Genomic DNA, 11733 nt, shown 5'->3' with positions numbered 1-11733 from the left:
TCCCAGCTGCTGCGGCCTCGTGCTCGGATCTTCCGCAGCCTCAGGGAAAATTAATGATTTTCCCTGGTTAATTATTGGTAAGGATAAAACACGAGTGGCTTTGGCATTGTTTGTCCTTTGGAGAACCTGCCCCAAGGTTGTGGCAGCTTGAACCAAGCAGTGAAAGCAGAGACAGATAAAGCCCCGCTGCAGCTCTGCCAGGATCGTGTGGATCTTTGGGCCAGGAGCAGCTCAGGGATGTCCCCAGAGCCACCAGGAGAGGAGAGACGCCCTGTTCTTCTTCAGATGGGGAGCAAGTTAAAAACCACACAGAGACAGCAAATCGGTTTTCAATTAAAAAATAAATTACTCTATTAACAAGTAACGTTCCCATACAATAAGGCTCTTACATAAGTTAATATTTATCTTATCTTCACCTAACCAATAAGAAATAAATATACTACTCTTTTAAAGAACAGTGTTTTTCTAACAGTGCATGTCTCCCAGCAGCTGCTGATGGATTATTTCCCACACCATCTTCCTGCGGAAATAAGGCATGTGCTCCTGAAAGGAAACGGGAAAAATCCATCACATAGGAAGCCAGAGGAGAAAGAGGCAGGAAATCTCCATTAACACCCAGGGAATTCTTGAAGGGGAAGCTGCTTTTGAGCACCTGCCATTTGGGTACGAGGTGGGTTTCACACGAGGGTGACACAACCACCCAGCAAAACCCCATTTCTTTACAGGGACTTTTATTAAAGATCACCACACTGGAAAATAACCAGTGGCTGAGTGGTCTGAGCTGATCCAAGGGGGAAACCTATTTCTCCAAGAGACACAAAAGCCAGATATCCCAAACCACTGGCTGCAGCATCCTGGTGTTGGAATGAGATGGTCTTTAAGGTCCATTCCAACCCAGACCACCCTGGGATTCCCATGATTGAGCATCTTGCCCAAGAAGCAGGCAGCAGACACGAGGAACAAACCCTCAGGCCCTGCCCCAGCTGCTGTGCAGCTTCCCTGGCTCCTGCATGCATGTGGGAAAGGCTGGAGTTGTTGACACCTCCTCTCACCGGGGTGAAGATGATGGGTTTGTCTCTGGTGATGAAATCGGCGAATTTGCAAACAAAAACGCCACAATCACTTCCATTACTTTGTTGAGGGATTTCCTGAGGAATACAAAAAGGATGGAGACCTTTTATGTGTCTTAAAAGAGCAGCAACGTGGTCGTAGCACACATTACCCACACCTACTCCTGAAAACCTACTTCCATAATCCATTGACCGCTCCCAAACCCAAGGAATAGTCCCAGTTAACTGCACATCATCTCCCTCCTCTGCTTCCCTGGAAAGTGTTAAACCCTCTGTGACAAGGAGTTCCAGCTCCCATCCCAAATCCAGGCATTGCTCCCATACCTCTGCGCCCAGACTGCGAAGGGTCCACTCGGAAGCAGTCAATTCAATGTTTCTTTTTTCCTTGCTTTCCTCTTCCAGGTATTTTCTGTTGAAAACAACACACAATCACTTTTCACCTCCCAGATTTAGGGAAAAAACAAATGAACAAAAAAAACTGGTGAAGGGTGACAGGAAGATAAATGGCAGTGAAATGCCAGAGGATCCTCACAGCAGTGGATTTGAGGAACGTGGAGGAAAAATCCCAACCTTAGAGACACAGTGAGAGGCTGTGAGTGGGGCTCCCCAGGGCCCAGCACTGTTTAATATCTTTATCCATGATCCAGATGAGGGCATTGGGCACCCTCACTACATTCATAGGTGACACCAAGCTGGGTGGGAGTGTGGAGGGCAGGAAGGCTCTGCAGAGGGATCTGCTCAGTGCTCTGGGCTGGTGACAAGGTGAGGATCAGTCACGGGTTGGACTCAGTGACTCTGGAGGGCTTTTCCAACCTCAGTGATTCTGGGATTTGTCTCTGTGGGGCTGCTCTCACCCTACAAAGCTGCTGGGTGAAGGGATTTTACTGACAAAGACACGTGAGGATGTGCAGCACATGTGGAAACCTGCACCTCTGACACTCCGGGGGATTCAAAACACTGAGCAGAACTGAAGAGGTACAAAGTGAGGAGTACCATGTGACAGGGCAGAAACACTTTTCACGTGGGGAGGGGAAAAGGCCTCAAAAACAACCAAAAGGGATTAAAAAAAGCAGCTACTCACAAGACAGTTTTACAAATGTGGTCTCCTTTCTGTCCCAAGGAGTCGAAGTATTTGATGGCTTTCTCTCGGAGATCTACGACCTGGGGTTAAAAGGTGATTTAGACAAAGCACAGCCAAAACATTAAAGGACTTTGCTTGCTAGTTTTGTTCTCCCCTTCCCCTAAATAAAAAGCCAGTGTGACTCACCAGCAGTGTCCAGTGAATTCTGAGGTGAATAGGCACCAAGAGGACATCGTGCTTGAAGATATCCACACCTTTGGTCCATTTCTTTACTCCCTTGTGGCTTGTAGAGCTTAGCTTGGAATAAAAGAAGGTATTAAAAGCGTAGACTGCTGGATATCCTTCCTTCTTGCTTCTTTCCACCAGAAGACTCATGTAGAAATTCACGATCTGGAGCAGAGAGAGGCAAATGGAGATGTGAAATAAGATACTGAACCAAAAAGACAGCAACATGTCTTTGCTGGCCACCCTGGAGCTGAGAGAACTCCAGCTGGCAGCTTTTGCTCCCAGAATTTTACACTGGGTGCCCTGTGCTGTTGGGTAAAGCCCCTGCACCCACTCCAGTAACCCAGACTGACTCCTGGGAGCTGCAGCAGCCAAGTGAAAGCTTCCAGAAACACCAGCCCACACAGCACCCAAAATAAGGAGTGTACAGCTATTTCTGGGCTCTGCAGTGCAGCTCCTGGAAGACTCCTGTGCCCAGGGAAGGGGGATTTCCCAGAAAGTGCAGGAGCACGTACGCTGTCGTTGAGCCAGCCCAGGGGCTGCAGGGTGCAGATGTCCTCACGGGTGACTGCGAGCTTGAAGGCCCTGCTCAGGACATCCTCGGGCTCACCACCGTCAAAGGCAGCAGAGATCTCGCTCTCCATGGCCTGGAACAAAGGATTTCATGGGGAAGGGTTCATGGAACAGCACATGGAGCACACCAGCCCCTCAGGCAGCCTCCAAGTGCAGCTCCACTGCCAGAGCAAGGGGTGTTGCAGGCCTTTTTGCTGAACCAGCCACAGCACTGGCTTGCTGCTGAGCCCAGGTACCTCTGTCAGTGGAGCCAGGTCGTCTGCTGGCCTTTCTGGGCATGGCAGAGGCTCGCTGTCCACAAAAAAGAGGTCTTTGGACAGGACAGGTGTCACATGGAACTGGAATAACTTTCCTTGGGGGACTTCAGCTTCACGCTGGCCCTGCCAGACACAGGGACAGGGAGTCAGAGAGAAGCACGAGGGGTTTGCTGGGGGACAGGGCAGAGAATCCTGCATAGAACTGGGAGGGTTTTGGTACACACACACCAGCAGCAAACCCCAAAGTCTGACTGGTGACTGCATTCCAACTGTGCCCGAGAGGCAGGACTTTCCTTGGGCTTGGACTAACATCCAGAACCCCAGCAAAGCCTCCCCACACAGGTAGCAAGCTGAGATCAAGGTAAGTATTTCTGATTTCCACACTTCCAGTTTTATTCTGGATCTCAATCCTGAGCAGAGATGAGTTCTGTTTTCCTAAAAACAAAGTCAAGTAAGGACTAACTCAAGCTTACCACTGAAGCAGCTCGTTTCTCTCGTTTCCCCTGTCCACGAGAGTCTTCTGGTGGTGTGTAGTAGCTGTCAGGAGAGAAAGAGAGGTGAGCTGGACATCCACACCGCCCCATGAAATTCCCCAAAATTCACCTTCAGCCTAAGAAATGCTTTTCCAAAGCTGATTCTGACACATGACAACACCTCAGTTTCCTTGCCCATTCCCAGATTAGGATAGATGAAGAGCTGGAAGCTTTGCAAACTTTCTTCCACCATCAGGTGCCAAACTCCTTCTGTTTCTCAGTTTTAATCTTTGGAAAACAGGGAAGCAACCAGCACTTCCTCAATCAGGTACTTTGTGATCTCCTGGTGACAAATCCCACTCCACCAGTTATTTCCTCTCTTCCCTTGAGCTTCAGGAACAGAGACAATTTAACTCAGGACAAACACAGCTCAATACAGTGCTCATGTCTAAGGGGGAAAGAGAACAGGGACGAAATCACCCAAAACCAGATCTGCCACAACCAAACCTCTCTCTGCCCCATCTGCACTCTCTCCTCTGAGGGGAGGAAGAGGAGGGCACCAAGCTGCCACACCAAAATCCCTCCCTGGAACCACAGCCAAAAACCCCTTTCCATGCACAAGAAGCCTCCTGCACTCCCACTGTGCCACCACGGAGTCCACGGGCCCCTGATGAGGGAGCAATGCTCCCTTTTTGGTCTCCTACTCCAACCCAAGGCATCCTGCAAGCCTCAAAAACTGCCTCAGTGCCCCCAGGCTTTACAAGCTCCCTACTTCTTTTGCTGAGGATCCAGAGGAAATGCAAAGTGAGCTCGTTAATGGTGTGGCACAAAGACCCTCGGGAGCAAAAACGGATTCTGCAAACCCAAGGACAACTTGGTGTGGCCACCACTGTCACCCTTACTTCCTTCTCCCAAAAAACACCCAGCACATCCCACAGCTGCCCAGCTGTGACAGGGGAGCTGATTTGAGGGACAACAGGCCGTGAGCAACTCCTCAAAGCAGCTGCTCCTCTCGCCCAGCACTGAGACACTGAACAGGATTGGTCTTCTGGAGGCTGACAGAGCCAAAAGAAACAAGAGCCATGGTTAAGAGAGACTCTCACCTGATCATGACACCTCTCTGAGGCAGCTGGGGGCTGAAAACATCCCCATGTTTGACACCTGCAAGGAAAAGCAGCAATGTGAGAACAAGGAGGTGACTTCCCATTGCAGCAGCTGCACAGAGCTCTCGGTTTCTGGGTGACATCACAGACATTTCATCAGCATTTTCAACTTAGAAGCTCAAACTCTGGCAACCTGCTCAGAAATCATTTCAATCCCCATATGATCATGTCATAAAGGCCAAGATATAAAAGAACCAGACGAGGGGATTGGGCACATTTAAGCAATGGACAGGGGAAAAAAAAACCAACCTGGGACAATATTAAACATGTATGTAATTAGTTTACTTGGTTTGGCAGCTCTGCTGTCATGGAAATAGTCTTGTCTAGCATTAAAAAGGGATTAAAGTGCAGCTCTGAGGGTGCAGTCAACTATCCCCCTCCTCTGGTACAAAAAACCCCAGGTAAAACAACCTTCTCCTGTGCAGTGGGGTCACAGCCAGCTACAAACTGTACTGCTACAGTCCCAGCTCTCAAATCCCATTTTAAACCGATTTTTCCCCTTCAATAAAACCCTCACAAACCCAGTTTAGCCAATAACTACTTGGAGGAAATGCCCTGTTTGGGCTGGACTTCCACCTACAGAGTGGAGCAGGGGGATACTCACTGGTCTTTCCTGGCACAGGTGGAGAGGCACGGCTGGATTTTCGTTCTTTCAGGGGACTCCCAGTCATCCCTGGTTCCTTGGCTTGAACTCTTTGGTGTAGCAGAAGAAAAGGACAGAGTTTGTACAGGTGATTTGTTACCAGTGCCCATCAATTCACCACAGAGGACAGGGCTATTTGTACACAACTGGCTGAATGAAAGCAATAGAATATATAAAGCAAAATTAGGCTGTTTAATCCTTAACAGAACCGTGCTGTCACTGCTTCCAGGACCAGATGCAAAGGGCATTTTGAGGAGTTTACATCCAGAAGTTTGGCCACCTTCAACCCAGGCACAGTGAACATACAAGAGTCAGATTTGCTGTCTCCACTATTCCAAAAGAGGCTCAGTCATTACATTTGACTCTCTCCAGAACTCTGAGAGTAGGAAACATCAACTCCCCTGCCCTTCCACATACAACAAACCCACCACCAGAAAAGTTAAGGGTTGTTTTGCTGATAATTACTTGTTGAGTCTTGCTAGCCGTGGAGAAGTAAGTTTTCCAGAATATTTTTCCTTGAACAGACTCAAGAGCTCTTTGTATTTCTTGTTTTCTGCTTGCTGAACATCCTTGCAGAAGGGAAGGGAAAAAAAAAAACTTTAGCAGGCATTCCCACCCCTTCCTTTTGTCTCAGCCTAACTGTGCAGGAACTCTGCAGCTGTTTCATCCCAAACCAATTCCCTTCTCCCCTCCCTTCTTCCCTTCTCCCCACTTCACCTCTTCAGCAGCACACAAGGGCCTCCTGGTGCCGCTGCCTCTGGGGGAGTTGGGACCTGGCTCCTTAATGGGGGGCCTGGGAGTGACAGGACTCTCTGGAGCAGCTTGGATGTGGTTATCCCTGCTTGGGCTGAAAACATCAAAAGGCAGAAGAAATGGTATTCAGAGAACATTCAGAGCTCCTGATTTATTAATTAGGTTTGAATTAGCACTTCCTGATTCAAGGAGGCACAGAAGGCTGCCCAGGACCGTGTCCAGGAGGGTTTTCCAACATCTCCATGGACAGACTCCACAACCTCTCCAGGTGACCTGGGGCAGTAGCTGAGCACCCTCAGAGGGGAAAAAAAAAAAAAAGTGTTTCCCAGTGGAATTCTCTGGGGAAATGGGAATTCTCTGGGATTTTTTGTGGTTGTGGGTTTTTCTGGTCTCAGCCTCTTCCCAAGTTCAACACTTCCTCCTACCACAAGAGGTGAGAGTATTGACCTTGTTAATCTTCCTCTGATCTCCTGAGTCTATGAACTATCTGGATTTAAAGAGAACGTTTAAAATTGGTTACAGGCAAGAACACAGCTGCCTCTCCACAACTGGAGAGCTCCCTCAGTATGGCTGCCTGGAGGAGTCCCAGAACACCCAGGAAAAATGCTGCTCTGTGGACACAAAAACAAGTGCTGGGCAACGCAGGCAGTTCAAGGATGAAAGTGAAAGGCAAGAAACCCTTCAAAGGAGGAGTGAAAGGCAACAGAAGGATTTTTACCTCAGGTATGGAACTCTCTTGCAAAGAGAGGATGGTGTTTCCTCAGTCAAGCACAGCGTGGTGTCACAAGGCATTTCGTCTAGGGGAGAAGAGCACAAGCAGTCAGCAACTGGCCAAGAAAAAAAAGGAGTTCTACGAGTTTAAAGAGCTTCACCAAAGATAAATTACTTTCATTTTATCCCTCACGTCCTAATATTATTTGCGTTACGTTGCTTCAGGATATTTTCATATTGGCAACTACAGAATGTCACCCGCCTAAGCCTAATAAAAAAGGGTTCTGAGGCTCTACTACCTAAAATCAGCATTTATAACAATTTCCTTCAGGCAAGCTGGCAGTGGGACACACTAGAACTGCACCCAAGGCAGTTAATATCTGGGCTCCACAACCATGTGAGCATCCTGGGATAAATCCCAGGACATGCTGAGTTGGAAGGGACCCGCAGGGATTATCCAGTCCAACTCCTGGCCCTGCACAGACACCCCAGCAATCGCAGCCTGAGCATCCCTGAGAGCAGTGTCCAAATGCTCCTGGAGCTCTGGCAGCCTCAGGGCTGTGCCCATTCCCTGGGGAGCCTGTTCCCAGCCCTGGCTCCAGTCCAGAAGCAATACCAGGATGCAGGGAAGAAACAGAGCTCACCCTCCACTATTCCTGGATGCTACCCAGATATTTCACCTCCAGCAACCAGCCCCCAGCCTGGGCAGAGCTGCCCAGACACAGCAGCAGGAGAAAGGAATGAGTGAAGGACTTGCTATCAGCCTTACCAGGTTCTGTTACAGCCTCATCCTCTGAAGATGCTACAAACAAAGAGTCAGAAGAAATGTGCACAACCTGAAATAAAAACAAGCACCAGAATGAGCATAACCTGAACGTGAATCCAAGCAAACACCTCACCTTCCTGAAAGTCAGTCAGCTCTGTCTTGACATGGTTTTGCTGGGGTTGCAGCAGAAGGCAGGGGGACTGATGGCACCACTTCTGTAATACAGGCTCTCACACGTGCAGGGACAGTGGCAGTGATCCCCCGAGCTCCCCACAAAATCCTTGCTCACCTCATCTTCAGACTCGGAGAAGGAGAAGTCATTGCTCTCTTTTGTCTCCTGGCTTTTTCTCGTTGCCTCAGGTGGCAACTTGGCAGCCACAGAAACCTCTTTGGGCTCCTCGTTAGCCCCAGAGACACATTCTAGAAAAACCACACCACCAGGCCATAAAGAACGGGACTGGAAACAGGAATTGGGATTTCTGCTTGCACCAAAGCCCAACTCCTCGATCCCATGTGGAGCAGGAAACTCATTCCAACAACACAGCAACAGCCCAGCAGCACCCCCCACCCCATCACCGGGGAGGTTGTTCCCAAGTAGGGATTAGGAAGCTCCACATCCCCCATGGAACAGCAACAGCCTTGATTTAAACTGCTCTTTGTGCTGCTCAGTGCCAGAGAGACCTGGGATATCCCGTGCCCTGCCCCAGCCAGGAGTTATCCTTGGTGCAAATACACGGCCCTCCTAGGACAGGAAAAGTTCTTCCCTGCTTCCCTTCCTCCCTTCATCTGACACTTGGGTTTTAGACTCACAGAGTCATTAAGGCTGGAAAAACCCTATAAGGCCATCGAGTCCAACTGTTCCCACAGCACTGCCAAGGCCACCATTGACCCCAAGTGCCACATCCACGAACAGTGGCACACATCATCAACAGGCCCAGGCCCCAGGAGACCCCCTCCAGCCACAAGAACGGCTCAAAAATCCTCAGTTCCAGCAGCAATTCGGAAGTACAAACTCCAGAGTTATCCAAGGCACCCCAAACCCAAGGAAAAGCAGGCACATTAACTCTCTCTGAGAGGGGCCATACCTGCTTTCTGCTTCTTTGCAGGAATCTCAGGATCTTCCACACATGACAGAACGCTGAGGGAAGAACAGACAGAACAACGTTTTGCAACCACAGCTCAGCTCCCAGCAGGCTGACTCCCCTCCACACGACCCAGATTTCCAAAGGTGGCTTCCCTATTTCCCCAGGATCATCTCCCAGAGAGTTAATCATCCCACTAAAGCAGACCAGGCCTCTTTTTCTCCTTCTGTTAATGCTTCCTCATGTTTGATGCTTGTTCCTATCACCAAAAAATTCTTTAATATGCAATGCTTTCCTCCAGGAAAGAAGCACTCCAGAGGTCACCAAGCTACCCAAGTTCATGTCACTACACTGAGTTGCAGAGGAAAGTTTAAGTGGAGCAGGAAATGAAAGGTGGGAAAGCCAGTTCTGCTTCCACCCACTCCATAGCTTCCTGCTGAGTCAGCGCTCAGGAACAACTCCTTGAAACAAATACCAGCCTAATCCTTTCTCAGAAGCCTAAACCCAAGTATTTTATCAGTTTATACCATCATTAAGTCCGGTAAAAACTCCTCCTGCAGGAACTGAGCACAAAGAACATTCCTATTCTCTTTTCTATTTTTTCCCCCAAGAGTTAATTCCTTCTGAGCTGCTCCTCAGTGAAAACTGCGTGTGCAACACGTGGCTCTTTCCAGAGACGCTCCCTTGCCTCTTTCACTCTGGAATGGGACACTGACCAAAGCCTCCTGGAGTAAGTTCCTCCCGGCGGGAGCAACCACACTCCCCAGCCCACAGGATGCAATCCATACATTCCAAGCAGCAGGCAGGGAGATGGTTCAGCCATCATCACTAGGAACAAAGTGGTTAATGCCTAGGAAGACACCCCTTCTTCCATCCACTTCACATCCCTATCCCATGGCTTCCCTCCATCCAACACATCCCTATGGGTGTATATACCCTTCCCTGCTCCTCCAACACACCTGCTCCAAATCCCCACCCCTTTTCTCCTTTTCAAGCCCCCACCATGCAGGTGGGAAGGGAAGGAGGGGCCAATGGATTTATTGGGAACACCTGGGACCCACAACCAGCTCAGCATCGGGGATTTATCGGGAGTATCTGGGACCCACAATTACCTCAACATCGGGGATTTATCGGGAGTATTTGGGACCCACAACCAGCTCAGCATCGAGGATTTATCAGGAGTATCTGGGACCCACAACCAGCTCAGCATCGGGAATTTATCAGGAGTATCTGGGACCCACAATCAGCTCAGCATCAGGGATTTATCAGGAGTATCTGGGACCCACAATCAGCTCAGCATCAGGGATTTATCAGGAGTACCTGGGACCCACAATCACCTCTACACCAGGGTCTGTCCACAGACTTACTGGGACTATCTGAGACTCACATACACGTGAGCACATGCGATTTACTGGGAGTATCTGGGACCCACAACCAGCTCAACATCGGGGATTTATCAGGAGTACCTGGGACCCACAACCACCTCAACATCGGGGATTTATCAGGAGCATCTGGGACCCAAAATCACCTCTACATCCTCATCTGCGGACAGACTTATGCGGAACATCTGGGACCCACACCCACGTGAACACCTGGGATTTATCAGGAATCTCTGCGACCCACACGGGGGAGCCGCGGGGGCGTGCGGACGCCGGCCGGGCCGAGCGGAGGGGCAGCAGAGGCGGGGCGCAGGCCGGAAGCGCGGCGGGAAGGGCTGACCTGGGGGGCAGCTTCTTGCGGAGCGAGGGGTCCGGGGCGAGTGCCGGGGCCGGGGCCGGGGCCTGGCGGGCGGCGTCGCGGAGGGCGCGGAGGACGGCGAGCAGCCATTGGTACATGGACCGCGCGCACTTCCGGCGCCAGGCCCCGCCCCTCGCCGCCGACGGCGGCCACGCCCCCGGCAGACCCCGCCCACAACCGGCCGGGCCACGCCCCCCGCCCCGCAGGCCACGCCCCCCCGCGCCCGTTGGCTGGAGCGATGCGCGCGTGCGTTTGCCAACACTCCGATGCCAAAATTTGGGCTATTTCTGCCCGTTCTGCCCCTATCCCGCCCCGTTTCTTCCCCCCACCCCACCCCAAGCGGGCACTGCGAGCGCTACCACGGCTGGATCAGGGGCTTTGCCCTCTCCGAGAGTTAGGGGTTTTCCCCACTCCAAGAATCAGTCGCCGGGCTCTGGTGGAGACCTGGCGTGGGGAACTCGCCGGGGGTCCCTGTCAGGTGCTGAGACTTGCTGGGCATTCCCCGAGGCTCAGGACCTGGCGTGGGGAACTCGCCGGGGGTCCCTGTCAGGTGCTGAGACTTGCTGGGCATTCCCCGAGGCTCAGGACCTGGCGTGGGGAACACGCCGGGGGTCCCTGTGAGGTGCTGGGATTTGCTTGGGCATTCCCCGAGGCTCAGGACCTGGCGTGGGGAACTCGCCGGGGGTCTCTGCGAGGTGCTGGGACTTGCTTGGCATTCCCCGAGGCTCAGGTGCTTTCCCGGGGCTCCGCGGGGCAGAACCCCCCAGCATCCCAGGAAAAGCAGGGACTGTCCCCTGGGTCTCCCCCGCCTCCCTCTCCCTGCCCCCCGGTGCGGAATCCCCTCCCCGGCTCTCACCGAGCCACGCTCGGCTCACGGCGGCGCTTTCCGCTTCTGAACATCGTGCTCGCCTGCTGCTGTCGCGACGGAACCGCGACCGAGCCGCGACCGAGCCGCGACTGAGCATCAACCGAGCCGCGACTGAGCATCAACCGAACCGCGACTGAGTAGCAACCGAACCGCGACCGAACCGGGACCGAACGCGGCCGCGAGCCGAGGCTTCCAGCGCGAGGTGCGCGCGGTGCCGCGGGGCTCGGCCGGTCCTCGCTGCCCGGAGCCCCGGGAGCGGCCGCGCTCCCCGCTGGGCGCTGCCCGCTCCGGCCCCGCTGGTAAATGTGTTGCGCATCCCTCAGAAGTCACG

General features: G+C 52.0%; 1 protein-coding gene across 3 annotated transcripts; it reads right to left on the bottom strand.

Annotated features, from left to right (window-relative positions):
- Window positions 1-322: 322 nt before the first annotated feature.
- On the bottom strand, window positions 323-10657 carry SENP2 (SUMO specific peptidase 2). Of its 3 annotated transcripts, none has more exons than XM_039556806.1 (17): window positions 10517-10657; window positions 8801-8853; window positions 8005-8135; window positions 7719-7785; window positions 6957-7035; window positions 6203-6332; window positions 5951-6054; window positions 5447-5535; window positions 4783-4840; window positions 3680-3743; window positions 3186-3329; window positions 2892-3023; window positions 2338-2541; window positions 2152-2231; window positions 1395-1479; window positions 1053-1148; window positions 323-543 (listed from the first exon to the last, which is right to left on the bottom strand). In XM_039556806.1, exons 1-17 carry the CDS (start codon window positions 10630-10632, stop codon window positions 466-468), a joined length of 1710 nt encoding a protein of 569 aa, XP_039412740.1. In that variant the 5' UTR covers window positions 10633-10657; the 3' UTR covers window positions 323-465. The 3 variants fall into 3 exon arrangements, with proteins under 3 accessions (XP_039412740.1, XP_039412741.1, XP_039412742.1); XM_039556807.1 differs by having other exon boundaries at window positions 5951-6045; XM_039556808.1 differs by lacking the exon at window positions 3186-3329.
- Between the last annotated feature and the right edge of the window lie 1076 nt (window positions 10658-11733).

The sequence above is a fragment of the Corvus cornix genome, chromosome 9 (assembly GCF_000738735.6).
Source record: "Corvus cornix cornix isolate S_Up_H32 chromosome 9, ASM73873v5, whole genome shotgun sequence".
Lineage (NCBI taxonomy): Eukaryota > Metazoa > Chordata > Aves > Passeriformes > Corvidae > Corvus > Corvus cornix.
Note: the sequence above shows the minus strand (reverse complement) of the source record. Positions and strands in the feature narration are given on the sequence as shown.